The sequence below is a fragment of the Tetrao urogallus genome, assembly GCF_951394365.1.
Source record: "Tetrao urogallus genome assembly, chromosome: 5".
Taxonomy (NCBI): Eukaryota; Metazoa; Chordata; class Aves; order Galliformes; family Phasianidae; genus Tetrao; species Tetrao urogallus.
This window is the reverse complement of record NC_136818.1, coordinates 35307537-35326156: the sequence shown is the minus strand read 5'-3', so window position 1 is coordinate 35326156 and position 18620 is coordinate 35307537. Positions and strand designations below refer to the sequence as shown.

Below are 18620 nucleotides of genomic sequence, written 5' to 3'. Positions count from 1 at the left end.
AGAATATAGAGGCATTTTGTCTGTAGAACAGATATCTATTCTTGAATCCATTTGGTCTATTTGCTAACAATGCTGCATGGCCTAATCAGCATGAACCAAAGCCTGTGTAAGCAATGCAAGGTGTGGGCTTCAATAACTTTAAGTGTACTCATGAAAAATAGAATGGTGTGGTTTAGAATAATTATGTTTTTGTAATAATAAGATTGACTTTTATGTTTGTATATTATTTCAGATAGTTCTGACCTTAGGATATTCTTTAAGTTTTCTTAATTATCTTAGAAACTAATAGACAGTGTTGTATTTGTATACAATCATTGCTATGAAGCTGACCAATAGCAAATGCTCTTCTAATAATAAGCTTTAATTTGTTGGTTTGAACTAAAAAAAGGATAAAAAGTGCTTGAGTATGTTTTACTTCCCTGATTTTGAAACAGTGAGCTTCTTTGTTGAAAATCTTCCCTGAAAGGTTGGATGTTTTGGCACTTAATCCGTTTGTTGCTAGTTTATCAATATGTTTAGAAAGCAGTGATTGCAGATGTATTATTTTTTGCATGTGTTCTATGATTGCTCTTTTCTTTTTTTTTCTTTTCTTGGCCTGCATGTTTGCTACTACAGGAACCTGCTTGGGAAATCAATGGCAACAGAGCAACCTTCAGTCCTCTAACTAACACGGCGACTGGGCCTATGGGTAGTGTTTTAGCAACCAATGGAACGTTTTCAGGCTACTTCAACAAGGAAGAGATCAGCTTTTCAAATAGCTCTTCTTACTTAAAGACTACCGCAGTTAGATCTTCCATGTCCTCTCAGTCCGTGACTCCTGACGTTTCACCTGCAAAGAGTAACCTAGGTTCAAAACTAAGCCCTCTACTGACTGATGGCAATAGTCCTGTACGCCAGCTGAGCCCTGCAAGGCAATATAACAACCCTATTGGCCTTTACTCAGCAGAAACTCTAAGGGAAATGGCTGAGATGCATAAATTAAGTCTCAGACGGAGGGCTTCAGAAGGTGGACTTCCTATAGGGTAGGTAACGTGGTAAAATATTTAATGTTTCAATAAATTCATAGTAATATTCAAACAAGATTTTGTTGGAAAATGAATGTAATAGTACCTGCCCTGTTGTTCATTTGTGCTGTAGTCATGATTGAAGTTTGGAACGATTTTTAAATTGTTTAGTACCTCCAAAAACATATTCACAGTACCATTACAGAGTAAGGTCTTTGTTATCTGAATTGCAATATGAATTGGCAATAATCATCAGAGCATGAGAGGAACCACAGTGACAGTGGCATCTGTAATCTAGCCAGAGCTGTGGCATTTTCAGTTTTAAAATGATGTTTGTATTCTCCTAGAACAAAGTATTCCTACCAGCCATTACAGAAGCAGCTCTAGTAGAGATTTGACCCTTTACTACTTTCCTAAGGAAGAACTGCTTTGACCAGAAAGCCAGACAAGCTAGTGCACCGCAATGTCCTGCTTTAATCCCTCCCTTGTATGTATTGGCTTCCTTATGTAAAATGAGTTAAAGCGCCATTTGTTGAATCCTCTGGTTTGAACATAATCTGTCTTACATCTGATCATTGTGTTCTTAACTAGTATACTAAGAAGGCATGATCTGCAGATGCTCCCTACAAAGTTTGATGTCACACTGTCAAGGTTTTCAGTGTATTAATGTATTCCAGAGAACTGCGTTACTCTTAGGTGTGTGACGTAAGTAACTCAGACTGCAGCATGTGAGGAGAAAAGCAATGAGAAATGAGTTCTCCTTTTTCTGCCTTCATGAATTAATCTGCTACTATATTTATTTTGTTTATTCATGCCTATTTTAAAATGAAGTTTTATCTTGGGAATATGGGAAAATTCCCTTCTTCAATAGGAGCAAATTGTTTACGCGAGATAACAAAAATTTCAGGCAATCCATTCAAGATGTGATTATAAATGCACCTTTTCAACTACTTTATATGCAAATGCAGAAGAGTTTCATTTTTTGCTAGAGTAAAATGTAAGGGTTTAAAGTTTTTGGAAAGGATATTTTATTCCTATGAAAGAGCATGTATAAATGCTTTAGATGATTCTTCTGGTTCAGATAATTTATTGTAATTCTCTTGGGCATTCGTGATGATGATGTCTGGAGCAACTCCCATGTGAAGAAAGGCTGAGGGACCTGGATCTGTTCAGCCTGGAGAAGGCTGAAAGGAGATCTGACCAATGTTTATATGTAACTAAAGTGCAAGAGGCAATTGGATGAGGCTAAGCTCTTTTTAGTGATGTGTAGTAAAAGGACAAGGAGCAATGGCCACAAACTGGAACATAGGAAATTCCATGCGAATAGGTGGATTAACTTCTTTACAGTGAAGGTGACAGAGCGCTGCAACAGGTTGCTCAGAAAGGCTGTGGTCTCTCCTTGTTTGGGGATATTGAAGATCCATCTGGATGCCTACCTGTGCAATCTATTGTAGGGAACCTGCTTTAGCAGGGAGGTTGGACTTGGTCTCTAGAGTTCTCTTCCAACTCCTGCAATTCTGTAATTCAGTGATTCAGCATTTCCACTCCTAATAATTTATCAGAAGAAATCTTACGCTCTCTTTGCATGCTGGATAATTAAGAAGGGCAATTCATGCTTAAAAGAAAGCAGGATCATAGGCAAGGTCAGCCAAGTATGCCTCAAAATGCTTCTCATTTACAGTTTTCTTGAGGAAAGCTAATTGAAACACTGAGCACCTGGGGAAAGGACCAGCTCAGCCCAGGGAGCACAGGTGAAGGCAATTCAGCTGTGTGACAGGAAGGGGTGGAGCCTGGCTGCACCTCTCTTAGACCCCTTTTAAGGGCTGACTGGCCCTGGGGAAGGATCTCTGGTTGGAGATCCCTCCTTGGTGAAGTTTTCCCCCGAGAACCTGGAATCTTCTGATACAGGTGAACAATGTTCTTCCCTTCCTGTATAACACCTTTCTATCATGCCAGTCCTTCCATCGTCACACCTCTGTTGTAACGCCTTTCCCTCGTACTGATCTATCCAGTTGCTACAACAATTCTGTCTTCGTTCTGTGGTTCTTCCATGTTGTACACATAATCAAAATGTACAAGGGCTGCTCCAAAAGTAATGCCTCCTATTTTATTATGTGGGCCCACAGTATCAGAGGTGGATATTGATGGTATGGAAGTGGAGATTGAACCTTCCCATCAGTACTTCATTAATTTTTTTTCATGTGTGATAGATGGCAGCAGAGGGGCAGTCTGACAGAATGGCACTTGACATGGAAGTGTGTATGAACTTGAATGACAAGACAATATATGAAAAATCATATAAATGTTCTGTTTAAAAAAACAAAACCACATTAAAACTGCCTTTATCCCATCTTCTCAGGTAATTCTCTGAGGTTTAGAGCATTCTAAATCTGTTTACATGCAAATAAACTTATGAATACATTAAATATTTCCCAATCCCAGTGGAGTGTTAACCATAAAGTGAGAGGCATCATTCTAATTGCTCTTAGTGAAGTGATAGTGAGGTGAAATATGTAACTACCTTGGGACTTTGTATCATTCATGTTTGTCTCCATTTTGTTATGTGAAAGAGCATGCAAGGAAGGCACTCCAAGCCCTGCAAAATCCATTCTGGACTTTGTTGCTTTGGATGAGATATTGTATAGAGGTCGTGAGATTCTGAAACTTCAAAACTCTGCATTCATGGGCATGCACTTATCAGTGGAGTAAAACCTATAAGAAAATGCAGGTTTGGGGGTAAATTTGAAGATGCATTTTGTTTTGATTGGTTGAAATACAAATTCAATTTGCTGTTTTCACCAAATCATTTAAGCTCAGTTGTGTGAATTGCTGTCAGAGGTTTCACCGTGAAAAATCCTGTCAGTAAGCTAAAACTAATTTTGAGATTTATTCTGAAGAAGTCAAGGAAACATAGAGCATTTGTTGCTCTGATGCACTTTTACATAAAGAGTTGAGAATCCTGAGCCAGGGTAAAAAAACACGGAGGTGGTTCATTAGAAGTGCAGAACTTCATGCTCCCGAAGGGGAACATTAGTAAATGTGAAGAATGAGTGACAGCTTCTAACATATTCTTTTTCATTCCAATGTAAGTTAGTTTTCACATGGTAGGTCAAGGGCTGTTGATACCTGTCCTGCACGTACTTGCCAGGTGGCTTGGGTTACTTGCTTCTTACTGCATGACCCCCGTGAGCAGCAAGTTGGGTCCTTCATGTGTCCATATTTAGGATTAAGCTAAAATAGTGTGTGGCTCAGAACCAGAGAGGATTTTCTCATAGCATACCAAATATAAACAAACTCCTCTTTGAAGGAAACCGATAACATCTTCACACCTAAAAAAAAATCTTTGATATGTGGCTGTTGAGCTGTTCTTAGTATACACATATAATGATTTTCATCTTTGCACATATTTTTGTTTTTGTAATATATCCTTTCATTAAAACCAGTGGTAAGGATCCTGTAGTTCTGTCATTGTATGTGTAAAGCAGAGACTTGGATTAGAGGATTAAAGCATCCATCAGAATCCACTTCAGAAAATGATACTCTTACACCGTATTTCTTTGTAAATGAGTGCCCAGCTGTCATCCTGTAGGTACCTAAAATGGACATAGGATCAGTGATATGCTTACAGGCTACAGCTTGTTCCTAATATAGCTCTGCTGGTTCCTGTAACAGATTGTTATATTTGGCTTTATGTAGGGTTTATAAAATCAGAAGAATATTCCTGAATCTGAGAGGCTGAAGAACAGTAATTGCAGAAGGTGGTCTGTTATGTCCTTTCCGTGGAAATGCAGAAGTACAAATCCTTTACTGCAGTTCTGACTCACAAGAGCATTTTTTCAGTCATGAAAAATGCATCAGGGTGAACCAATTGCAAAATGCTTGTATGATTTAAAAAAAAAAAAAAAAAAAAAAAAAAAAAAAAAAAAAAAGGCAGCATATCAAAGATTCCCCAAAAGAAAAAGCCTAACATTCTGGCTTGAATGTCAATCTAACATTGCTGTCCAGTGCTTTGTATCAGTCCCACATCTGCTCCGGATCCAGCATTGCAGTAGCAAGTTGGAAGGGGTAGTGCCCAGTAACTGTGTTGCATGAAGCTAAATAAGAAGAAATGATTACGAATTGATCCTGAACTCTTTGTTATTCATTTGCTCAAATTATGATGCGTTTCTCCTCATCTGTGAATATCATCTAAGCTTTGAAGGAAGTAAAGGAAAATATACATGCAGCCCATGAAAGCCATTCTTGAAATCAACAGAAGTTATTAGCAATGTCATAAAATATGACAGTCTGAGCATGCTCTCTTCATTGCTCCCAGCTTTGACTGCATAAGACTTATGTTTTCAGCTTGGTATTGTGTTTTTTTTGGAATTACCATTCAAGTCACAGTCTCTTCTTGCTTATGGAGTGAAGCAGAATACACCATGTGTTTTTTCAGGCTGTGTACATTGCACAGGAAATAAAGTATTCAGATAAGGATTGCAAAAAAAAAAATACAGACCACAAGGACTGTCTTCGCAGTGAGAAAATTAGGAATATCTATGCTTAAATTAATTGGCTTACACTGTTGCCAGCATAATGTATGTGCAATAGAATTTCAGCCAATAGCTTGTTAAATAATAAGGCATATTCCTCAATTTTAGATTTAAAAAAAAATTTTAATATTCTCCAGCAAGTAAGACAAAAAAGTCAATCTTGCAATACTGATTTTGAGGATGACCTGACTAGAACAAACTTCACCCCTGAAAATTTAGTACCTAAGGGATGAATATAATCTCTATAACACATTTACTATTTTTAGTTGAGAATATAATCTGCAAACACTTTTTTTCCTACCATACACTTTGATAACAGCACATTCAGGGATGTACAGTAATAACATCATGCTCAAGGGTCAGCCAAAATGCCATAGTACCTACTAAATCCATGTAGATAAACTATAATCCCTGCATTTTTTCCTTTCTTAATCATGTTGGGGTTTTCAGGCATACATTTATTTTTGCTCTTATTTGCAGATGGTCTTAAAGCTTTAGTAAGCTGTAACTACCTTTTCCTTTTGCACTGTAAAAACTACTGATACTTTCTGTTTGGTTATGATGTTGTTTGTTCTCTTTCTCTTCTTTTAGGTTATAACCAACACCACTTCCAAGTTAGTATTATTCATATAGTGCTAAGTATTTGTGTTATGCTGTATGTGTGAAGATTTGCTTTCTGGGGTAGCATGATCCCTGATTTTCCTGCTGTGTCTTGCTTACAAGCATTTTTTTTAAAAGTCTTGTTGGCTTGGCAAGCATCATACGCTGCCATTGTTGTGCAGAGGTGCTCTGTTCTAAGCACATGATGTGTTTAGCATTTCTTGGTGGTGTTTTAATTCTGCAAATGGACTTAGCATCTGTGCTTAATTAGTTCCTGTAGATGCTTTCAGACTTGCTCATCTCTACAGTCATGATTGGATTCCTTCTAACTTTTTATGTAGTCTGTGCCTTTAGGATTCATCAGAGTCTTTTTAGGGGCATTATCTGTGATGTGTTTTTGTCTAAGCATTAAGATAATTTCTTAAGCCACACTCCATTAGAATTCGAATTTAGGCTGGCAATAGATATTAATACTGAAAAGAACTAAAAAGAAATTTACTCTAATTAAAAAAAAATCATCCCCAAATAAGTATACATGTTTGACTTGGAATTGTGATTGATTTGCTTTATTAGTGAAGTTTACAGATACTCAGCTCTGATCTTGTTTTCTAAGATGAGGGCAAAGAATTCTCTCTAAAGTCCTCTTCTGTCTCTGAGCTGAATGTTGTCAATAAATTGCTGAAGAGACTGGGCTAAATTCAGCTTAAAATAAGTAACTGTTTTAGTTAAATGTCAAATTTAAACTGATAAGAGAAGGTTGCTACTAGAATATATAAAATTGAAATAATATTTAATACTTAAAATTTACACTGGACAGGCATTTTCTGTTGATTTCAGTGAGGTGTTGGAGAAATGTCATGTGATTGATGCAGCTCCTTTGGACAAATAAAGCTCTTGACACCTTACAGTGATAATTGTTCTGACTGTATTGGAAAGCAGAAGTCACATTGTAAGGTGTCACTGCCTTTCTTTGGTGTTTATTTTTACATATCTTTACGTATCTTCTTTTATAGCGTCAGTTTTAATCTCCATCTTTTTGTTCACAGTCTTCTCAGATCCTAGCTTTAGGATCTCTATTAAGCCTTGTAGTGTGGGGAAATGAGAACAGTAAATTCAGGATCTTGGGGACCAATGTGTTTATAATGAGTAGATGATTGCTGAGAATGTCACGAAGAAAAGAGATACAGTTGTTAGAGTAAGGCATGTGCATGCTGTAAAGTCAAGTATAATATGCTGGACATCTCTGCACATCACCTTTCGACAGATGATGCCATTAGAATAGTAATATAATGTTAGAGAACAGTTGATGAAGAGGTGTTTTAGATGTGAAAATGTATTTTTATGCGTTCAGGGAAAAGTGAAAATCATCTCTTAATTCAGCTTTCCATTTTCCTTCCTTGTAACATTGATGTGTGTCATTAAAGGCTATGGCTGTAGTACAGCATGTGCTTATTTATGTCTCTGTTCCTTGAGCATGTTGCTGTTTTTGTTCTGTAGAGTATTGTTGAATGACATGTAACTGCCTCTCTCCTACTGCCCATCTGCAGTCAGGGCATCCCACCACAGAGAAAGCTTAAAGCATAGTGGAATCTCCTGGCTGGATTCAGTGATGGAGCATCATCTTTGTTAATCATTGGAAGACTGTCTGATGGTTGCCATCTTTATTTTCTTTTTTCCTCAGTGCAGTGTTGGATGTTCAGATTTAGTGCTCAGACACACTCCATGGCTCACTCATGACTGACAGGAACAGTATTGTTCCACTACCAAAGCAGGTGTAGTTCAATTACAGGAAAGAATTCAGCAGAAGACTTAATATAGTCGATATGATCTAATGGTTTTAGGTTGAAAATGAAACTTACTCCATTCAAATTGGATTACATTTCTCAGAATTACTGCACTACTGCTGCTGCTGTTTTGGGCAGGAGGGTTACATCCTTTCTTAGCTTTTGGCTCAGTTCAAAATGAAATCTTTGTGAAATACCTGCATTTCCCAAAGGATGGATTTCTCAGTTTTGCTTAGTCCTGGTGAGCGTTCAGGAGCTGCACTGCTGTCATCCTCCTGCTGTTGGCAGGGTAGGATCAGCAGGCTGGATATTAATCTGATATTCCGCAGGTTAAGGAAGGGCAGTTACTTCAGTGACTAACAGCTGAGGTTTTGATTTTTTTGTTAAAAATCCAGACAGTGCTCAGTCCAAACTGTAGGATGGTAACAGTATTCAGCTAGGCAGTACAAGGAAACTAGGTGCAATTTAGCTGAAGTACAACATTAAACCAACTCTTCCTTTTGCTATGGGAACTCCAATTATATTACTGATATTTCAGTTTCTCAAGTAAGTCTTCCCTCATAAGCAAAGCCACTGGAAGAAGATGGCTGCATCTCCTCCAAATATGACCGCAATGTTGATTGCGCGATGAGATAATTAGATTTGAGACTGAACATTTATCATGTTATTGCAACACGTGGGCCTTCTGTAGAGGCTGAGAAGGGCTTTCAGCATGAAAAGGCACGAGTACTAAATTTCACTGTGATTAATTATGCGCAGTGATCTTCTAAATAATAGAGAAGCTGACATCTCTTCACCTCATTGTACTTTCCTAGTGCTGTGTATGACCTTCGTGGGGAGTTCGCTGATGTGCATACATCCATGGACATGCATACATACGTGTGCCTTTGCTTATGTGCATGAATACAATTACGTATGCATGTAAGAGAACAATTTTAATGTATGTAAATATGAGAAATACATAGGGATTTTTTATGAAGACAACTCTTCACCTTTTTTATCTGTCCAATAGCCAACACAAAGATGTCACTCATGAGTGCAGCCAGCTTTTAACTGTTACTCTTATTCTCTGAACTGAAGCTTTTGTGGTGAGATGCCATGAATACACATATACACTCCTGTGTTAGTTTTTCTCTCACTTAACTATCACACCTTTCTCCTTTCTTCCCCTCCCTTCCTGTTGAACCTCACTCTTGCACAATCCAGTACGGATTTCACGGAGCGTTTCAACCCCAGTGTCCTGAAGGACTCTGCCCTGTCTACACACAAACCCATTGAGGTGAAAGGCCTAGGCGGCAAGGCTACTATAATTCACGCCCAGTATAACACCCCAATCAGCATGTATTCCCAAGATGCCATCATGGATGCAATTGCAGGCCAGGCACAAGCCCAAGGTGGAGAATTTGCTGGGTAAGATTATTTCCTTGTGTGGAATGCTCTTTCTCTGCATGGAACATCTAATAGTCCCCATATGCATGATGAGAGTTCTTCCTTGGCTCTTCTTTTTTCTGGAGTATCTTTTCTGTGAAAAATACAAATCAATTCTAGGTACTGCTTTGAAAGTGGGTTGTTTTTTTGTTTTTGGGTTTGTGGTTTTGTTTTTTGTTTGTTTGTTTGTTTCCAGTTTAAAGGATGGATAACTAGTGTCTTAGTGTCTTAGTTTCAGCTGGGATGGAATTGAGCAAATGCAACTTTTTTTTGGTATCTCAAATACCACAGGAAAAGATTTAGTGGTCTGTATTTGAAGATAGACGGCTTTTCACTTATCTTGACTATTCTTTGTAGCAAACACTGAATTAAGAAAGGAAAGGGGGAGGGTTTCTATTAATAGTTAAAGAAGCCAAGTATTTACTTAGTGCTGACTTTGGTTTTATCCTTTATAATGGAAAATTGTATAGTACTATTCCCTTATCTAGTATATATACTGTATATATGCCTTATGCATATGCTTTGTTATCCTTCTAGTATATTTACTGTATATATGCCTTATGCCATATGCTTTGTTATCCTTAGGACTATAGTAAAATTCATTGATTTTCAATAATTTTGTTTTTTCCAGTGCATGTTTCTGCTAATCTTGTTTGATAAACTTATCCACATTTGTGACTTAACTGAAATTATATGTGGCATAAGTGTAGCCCTGTTTCTTACTAGGTATGTTTGACCTAAAATAGAGCCTACCTTCTTATCACATGAATCTAAAATATAGGTAGAGAAACAAACATTAACATTGCTTCTTTCAAATTTGTTAGCTGTAAGCTTATTCATAATGCAGGCATTTTTATAGATTTGCCTACACTCCCTTTACTGGCTATTTTCTCACTGAGAGATTTTTTTTTTTTCCCCACCAATATTATTCTGTTGTGTTCATAACTCCATAATATGCATCCCAAACAATTTGTTGGCTTGATCACAGCTCAGTCAGTCTCCAAAGATGTAAGTAAATTGAACAATTTAACAAAGTGCAATGAAAGAAGTTCTTTATATCTGTGGTTTCAATAAGGGTGTAGATTATAAGAACACTTTCTACCAGATGGTGTGGCATTGCATAATGGAAATTGTAATGCTTAAGAACTCCATTCCTAAGCTAAGCATTCACTTGACTCCAGAGGAAAATTGTGCTTCTATTCTTATGTGTGGTCAGTTGCAGGAAATTTTCTAAGCCTACTGTGCTGTGTGTTACAGCCTGATTTATAAACTATTTTTTAAAAACTCCTAGCGCTTCAGTAACTAAACAAATTTCTCCATGTTATTTCTCAGTTATCCTACTATGATCACAACCTTTTAAATCTAGATAGAAAGATACAATCCTCGCTGATATTACTGCAACTCTTCAGGTTGCTAATAGATCAACTCTGAGATAAAAGTTTGCTTCATGTGGAAATTATATTAGTATAGTATGAGAAGTTTGTCAAATAAAAGTAAACTAAATTATGTACTGATCCATTTGGTCCCAATTCTCTGCCTATCACAGTAACATGTGTTACTTTCCTCTGGGCTTCTAACTTTATATTACAGATAAGTTCTGAAGCCATGAGGTGGTATGTAATACAGGTGTGTATGTAATACAGTACTATGACTGGAGATCCAAAAGGCTTCTGTTCTGCACAGTAACTGCAAATACTGTTTACTTCTGGTATCAGTGAAAGTAGTACTAGGACAGGGATTCATCCTCCAGTTTAACCATTGGAAATCTGTTATCTTTTCTATCAGTAAGACCGGTGTCAGGACTATGCTGTTTAGAAAATAACACAAATACTGGGTTGCCCTGGAGAACTTAAAGGGAAGTTTACAAATTACTTACACTACAATTATTCAGAACTCAAGCTAAAACATGAGGATAGCAGTGTTCAAGTGCTCTGACTTCATATTTCATTGTATGTTGCTTTGTTACAATTAATTTTGATATACCAAGAACTAAGAGTTAATTGCAATAAAACCATGTGGTCAGGTATTTCAAGTACATTTCAGTAAAACCTCTTTTAGGTTCCATTATGCAGTTTCAGCCAAATTCACAATTCATGTAAGCAGATATAAATCCAACAGCTTTATCAGGATTAAGATCTTACAGTTCCGGTAGCAGAATCAATAATGTGACTGTATAAACTAAATGAAGTCTAGCATCTCTTTACAATAAGCTAGTTTGGCTGTATAATTCTCTGATCTGCAGGAACTTTTTCCTTTTACATCTCAAAGCATTAGTCAATAGCCAGAATTAGTCTAATATCCTGTGTTACAATATTTTGTTGTATGCTTACGTTAAGGGTAGAGCTATATAGTAACTTCCAAAGTTTTTATTTATCGTCTTTCTACTTGCTTGCACTAAAACTGAGTCATGATTCAGTAAGTGATTCACAGGGTAAACCATATTTTATAATGAACTGCAAGATAAAATCACATTTGTACATATCCAAAGAGATTTGACTGTCTTTTAAGCTTCTTTTAATGCTAATAACATCTGATCTGTATGGTAATGTGCAAAAAGAAATAACTTTCTATTGAATACTACTATAATATCTTAGGGTATTGTATTAAGAAAACTCAAAAGCTCTAATCCATTTTGACAGGCTTTTTTTTTTTTCAGTAATGCCATTCTGAGGTAACGTTTTTAAGGATGCATGATATTTCTGCACATGTGTACCCAGATGGAAAAATTAAATTACGAAGAGGTATAAGAACTACTTATTAACATTGTTATGTATGTAGCTCAACTATCTGTGTGAGTCAAACACCACATTTAGGTTTAGGAAATGCTCATAATTATTGATGCCCTGTGTTTTGCACTTCCATGCTGAGTGGCTTAGATGTCCAAGATACCCATTTGCAATATAATTACAATTAAAAAAAAAAGAAAAAGAAAAAAGCCTGCTGCAGTAAAGACAGTTGGAACTATTCCAATGTATTGCATTAATCTAGTTCAATTTATAGGAGCATATTTCACTCTTCTAAGGATGTTAATTCACCAACCTCCATTTCCTGCCATAATCATCTACCACAAAGACATAAATATGTCATATTAATGCCATGTACTGCTACTATGAAATCTGTGGTCTAGTTTTTAGAAAAAATAGCATATCCATACATATACTTTTTAACTGTCTCTTTGCATCTTGGTTGTAATATAAATATAAAGCAATTTAGAGCATGTAAAGAACAGAATTTGAATAATCTGTGAGTTGCATACCACAGTTGCCACAGGAGTACGTGGTTAAAATCAACAGTACTGCGTATATCCAGTTTGCAACAGACTGCAGTTCTAAAATTTGCTATCAGGTCTAGCTGGGTTGTTTTTTTTCTTTTTTGAACTTCAGCACTGGAATACAAGTCTGAGGCATAAAGTAACTGTTGGCCAATTAAAGTAATCATCTAGCCTTTCCTCCCCCTAGATATTTCCCTGCCCTCAGCAGAGGTTTTGGAATGGGATGATCTTCAAAGATCCCTTCCAAACCCCAGACATTCTGTGATTCTATTGATAAGGCAAAAGATACTGCATGCTTAGCCAGTACTAAGAGGAATGCCTGAAGTGCAGCTGGGAACTTGAAAACTAGGTCACCTTTGGGGGAAGTTTCTTTTTTTCAGATCTTGAACTGAAGATTCATTTTTAGGGTCTTTTTCTCCAAAGCTCCGCTCCACCATGTAGTAATGAACTTGTGCCCAACTGAGTCCTCAAGGAAGTGAAAAGTCTGCATATGCTGGGGGTGTGAGAAATATAAATACTCTTAAAAAAAATAAAAAATAATTAAAAAAATTCGAAGGTGTTGGGGTATGAAACAGCCACATATCACACATGCTGTGAGTCTACAGCATATATAAGCGTGTGTCATGTTTCCGAACCACTTGCAGTCTTACTTGAAAAACACATCCATGCTATCACTAGTTGTGGATCCACTGAAAAAGTTTGTTATGCAATGCTGAAGCAGAGATGTGTCACCTGGAAAGTACTGACATTTAAGGTATTGCCTAGTAGTTTGGTTTTTTTTTTTTTTTTTTTACTGTATGCTGTATGAGAGCTGTTGTGATAGTAATGCCTCCCATTATATTAAGTTGGTCCTTGATGTCAGAGGCGGATGTTGGTGGTATGGAATAGAGATTGAACCTTCCCACCAATACTCCATTGCAGTTTGTTGCCACGTGACAGATGGCAGCAGAGGGGCAGTCTGACAGGTTGGAGTCTGACACGGCATGGAAGTATGTATGAAGCAGAAGAGTGGAACTGAATTCCTCTATGTGGAAAAATGGCACCCATTGATATTTGTTGATGATTGCTGAATGTTTATGGAGATGAAACACTGGATGTTAGCACAGTAAAGCAGTGGCTGGCACATTTCAGCTCTGGTGACAGTGAAATGAAAGACCAGCCGTGTTCTAGACAGCCATGCACACCTGTATTATGAAATGAAGACTGCTCCAATGAGCTCATCCACATGAATTTGTGGGTTTATAACCAAGAGTTTGTACAGAACTGAATATCAGCTTAACTGTATTGCAAACGATGGAGGCAACACAGGAGTTGGATGACTTTTGTACCAGATGGTTTCCACAAATGCTTACACTGAAATAAAAGGACACTGCATGCTAGTTGGTCAGGAATTGAACCAATAGAAGGCTGGAGGTGACTATTTCCCAGATCACATCATTACCAGTGATGAGACAGGGAGTCATCGCTACAAGCTGAAGTCAAAATGGTAGTCCATGGAGTGGTGATGTGAATTCCCCATTGAAGAAAAAGTTTGTTACACAGCCCTTGCCAGTTAAGTGATGTGTGCTCTTTCAGAGCAGGAAAGGCACAATCTTTGTGAATTTCCTGGGGTCCAGGCAAGCCGTCAGTTCTGACTGCTATGTCACAACACTGACTAAGCTGAGGGCTCAGACTTAACACTCAGGCCAGAGAAGAAGACAACCTTTCTCTTGCAACGCACAAATGCCAAGTCCCATACCAGTTTGAAGACTGTGGAAGAAACTGCCAATCTAAGCTGGACTGTCCTACAATACTCCCTGTATAGTTTGGGTTTGGCACCTTCTGGCTTTCACTTGCTCAGTTCAGTGGAAATAGACTGTGTGAGCAACGTTTTTCTAGCAACAATGCAATTGTAGCAGCTGTGAAACAGTGGATCACCTCTGCTGGTGCAAGTCTTTATGCGCATGGCATGCAGGCTCTTGTTCATTACTGGCAAAAGTGCATACCTAATAGAGATGACTATGTTGAAAAACAGCATTATGTAGCTAAGAATTTGCTCTCTCAAATAGTGTTATTGTATTCTTTGTATCTGTTGTAGTTTCCATGGTAATAAATAGGAGGCATTACTTTAGGATCTACCTCTGTATATAGGATATCAGATATGCTTTTGGCTTTTTCATCATTCCTCATCTGCCTTCAAATAGCAAAACCAACTTCCTTGTTGATTTCCTCTGCAACGTGCAAAATTTTCAGATAATACTAAATTAGCGCCTGAGCCAGAGAAGCAACTTCTACAGCAGGTGACCGTTCCCTAAACTTTATAGCTCTGAGTTATGGCCCCTATCTCTTCAGTCATTTCTCAATTTTTGTGAAGTTGAATATCCTGCCTGCAAATCTCTGTATGGAATAGCACATTAAAGCAGTTAAAAATAATCACTTGCTTCAGAAAAAGACTTTGTGTTTACAAAAGTTGTGTACACATGGCTGTACACATCATTCCCTCACAGTGTCTTTCTAAAGTTCTGTCACTATTCAAACTGTGCTATGCAGAAATCAGTTACGCAGGAGGAAAAAAAAAACACACAAAACAAGCACATTAACCTCAGGTGTGCTACAGAGATCTGTAGTTTTGGCTTTGGATGTGAAAAATTAGAAGTTTCCTTCTGGATATCACGGTGCAAGATGATGAGAGACATTGGAAAAGCCTGAGGTACATTTTACTGCTGAAGTTTTTAGATATAAAATACTTGAGTAAGTCTTGAGTACAAGTCATCTTTTTTCTACTAAAAGTAGGCAATGAATCTGGAGTTGTTGCAGCTTGAGTTTGAATTCAGACTTTTGTCTGAGAATAATGACCTCTGAAAAGGAAAAAAATAAATAATAGTAAAAAAGTTTATTACGTTAATAATATAATGAAATGCGTTCTCTGTTTTTATGTGCTACCTTAAAATACACTGGCCCAAAACTGTAATGAAACATAATGTAAAACAGTACCAACACAAAGCTGTTTTTATAAGAAATAATATTGGTCAGAATGCTTGGAGAAATAAGTCTCCTTTATCATCACAGTCTCCTTTATATCATCACAGAAGCTTATAGCTGCTTTGGCTGAGGAATCATGAACAGGTATCTCCAAGCCATTTTCACAGTGCTTTTAATATAAGGGTTTGAATGATTGCACAGTTATAACGAGCAAAATCTTTCTTAATTCACCAGATGTTAATCTATGTATTTGTCCTTTTGTTTTGAATTGCTGTTATTTCGGATGAGAAGCTGTAAGACCAGAGAGAAGTTAAGATGAAAGCTGCTGCGTGTTGTTTCACAACATTTCACTTTCTGAATTGCAGTACCCTTCCTATTAAAGATCCTCACGTAGACAGTGCATCTCCGGTGTATCAGGCTGTTCTCAAAACTCAGAACAAGCCTGAAGATGAAACTGAAGACTGGAGCCGCCGTTCTGCCAACCTGCAGTCTAAGTCTTTTCGCATCCTTGCTCAGATGACTGGAACAGAGTTCAGTAAGTCAAATAACAAAGCATCTTCCTCATCCTGGCTTTAGATTTGTCTCTTTATTTTCTTATCCTAGCGCTGGTGGCTAATACTTGGTTCACATTCTTCTTGCAGTTGTTGTCACGGAGGGCTAAGATCAGACAGAGAAGCCTTGAATGTAAATTAAGGGAATTAGGAAATCCAAGTTTTGTGTCTCACCTTGTACTTTATGAAGAAAATCTTTGATCTGCCAAGGGTCTCACCAAAATAAGTATAAGACTGTACAGTAGAAGTTTATCTGGGACCGTATAATCCTTTCTTACAAATGTAATCTATGCACAGTGACCCTTCCAGCAGTTATACATAAAAGTCTTCAATTCATTAGAGAAAGGATAAAGCACTTAAGTATCTTGTAACAGACTTCTATAGAAGTGAATTCCTGAAGTAAAAAACAAAAACAAAAAAACAGGGATCATTGTTTGTACTGTACCTTGTGTTCCTCTATCAGCCTCTAGTCTAAACCTAAATCTTTTGTGAACATTATATGAGTTTGAACTTCTTTGGTTATTGCCTACAGAAATACTTTTCTGACCATCTGGTGCTAAATTCAGATCTTGTTTCTGTTCTAGTTTAAGAACCTTTCCAACATCACAGAGAAATATTTAGTTTTTTCTCCTTGTATTAATCTACTGCTAACTCTGACGTGATTCCACAGAACAGCAAGCTCTCTCTGTAGGGTCATTGCCTACAGCTATGAAATGCTGCTAGTAAAGGATGTTGTAGTAATAGCCACTTTCCTAAGATCTTTCTGCCTAGCTCTAGGGAAACTGCTCCTCTTCTCACTGTTACAAAAGCCACTGCTGTAAAGTCAGCATCAGTGTACCTTTAAACAGGCTTTTGATGCTTTCCTGAAGAACTTGTAATTTTATCACAAAGCTGATTATTTCTTTCTTCATTTCTGTTCTAACGGAAATGGTTTTTTCCTGCAGTGCAAGATCCAGATGAAGAAGCCCTGAGGAGATCAAGGTAAGAGACTCCTTGTGAAAAACGTGGCTTCTGTCCCTAGTGATAACCAAATAATGTTTTAAAACAGCATTAATACTAGCATATACAACTATTTTCTTGCCTTACACATTGTCTCTAACTCAGTTACTTAAAAATAACTAAAATTAAAATGCTATCCGTGAGAGTAATTTGAATGAAAAGGGTTAACAAACTGGCATGCATTTAAGGCAGTACAAAAAAGTGTGTTCAAATCTGAAAGCTCCCTGCCCATGCAACTTTTATGTACTTTACTCTGTGTGTGAATGCAGCGAGCTTCTAAGACCAAATCCTGTGTAACTGCTTGATTGTGTAACTGTATGAAAATATGTGATGTTGTGATAGCATTAAAATTTATGTGCAATTTATTTGGATGATCCTGACTGACATCTGATTCATCTGAAACGATACACTAAAGGAGCTTTTTTCTATTCGTATCCATAATCATTTGCTCACGTTTTGTTGGAAGTGCAACCAAAACTTGTATAATAAGGAAGCACAGGACTGCTTTTGCTGAGGTGAAATATATTTGTCTCCTTCTATGACCTAACAATAATGCTGATAAAATGAGTATGCTCAGAAATAAAACAAGGAATTAAAGGCCTGTGATCATCTTAGGTTTTCCTATACTGCCAGGGATCCACTTTTTGTTACATTATTGTGTACAGCTTAATAACTGAAGTTGAATTGGAGCATCCTGCATGTAAGCCTGATTTTCTATTTCCATACTTCAAACTCCTATTTCACATTAGCTACTCTACACCACTAGTTGGGTTTGTGATTTCTTTGATATTCAATCCACTTGCTCTATTTTGTCATCATCATCTTTTTACCAGCATGTTTCTTCTATGAATACTTTGAGCTTTCGATCACAGTTCAAGCTACGAAGTTGAGCTAGTGAGAAAGATGGCTGTCATTTTCCCTATGAAAATACAGTATGCAGAATTCCAGTTTTATGTCTGCCACAAGCCTTTTATTGCAGTTCACCGAAGTTCATGGGTGGGTGCCTGAACATCGGGCTTGGCATTACATCCCTGCTGGATTCATTTCTCCTATCAAATGTGCAAGCCTAACTCTTAGAAAATGTACCCTACGTTACATGTTTTGATGTAATAGCACACATGTGAATCCTTACTACGGGGGGATTTGAAATACTGTAGCGAACATAACAGTTCTCCTATACACACATCTGATAGTAATATATTTTATTAAAGAAGTGATCTTTCTGGATGTAGTTTCTGGCTTTGTAAAACACTAGATAGTGGAAGTTTAATGTGATATTAGGTGGATTGCAAAAGTTAGTACATCAACATGCATAGTGTAAATTACATTTTTTACTGTAACTTAAAAGTACGTGACTGTATTTACTATGCATTGCACATTTTCTGCAGTTTTAATGTATTAATGCTACTGTTATTTTTTTTTACCACAAGGACAGTAATGATTCTGAGTATATTTAAGCATATCTGGATTACCAAAAGAAATTTAAGGAC

At 37.2% G+C, this 18620-nt stretch overlaps 1 protein-coding gene across 2 annotated transcripts in view; it reads left to right on the top strand.

Annotated features, from left to right (window-relative positions):
• The window catches only part of LDB3 (LIM domain binding 3), a gene marked incomplete at both ends in the record, with an annotated part of 111829 nt that overhangs the window by 51767 nt on the left and 41442 nt on the right, over positions 1 to 18620 (top strand). For both annotated transcript variants that reach the window (XM_079536258.1, XM_079536259.1), the window contains 4 exons: positions 6128 to 6150; positions 9127 to 9330; positions 15946 to 16115; positions 17076 to 17112. In XM_079536258.1, coding sequence (XP_079392384.1) covers positions 6128 to 6150; positions 9127 to 9330; positions 15946 to 16115; positions 17076 to 17112 — 434 coding nt within the window. The remainder of the gene's footprint in view (positions 1 to 6127; positions 6151 to 9126; positions 9331 to 15945; positions 16116 to 17075; positions 17113 to 18620) is intronic.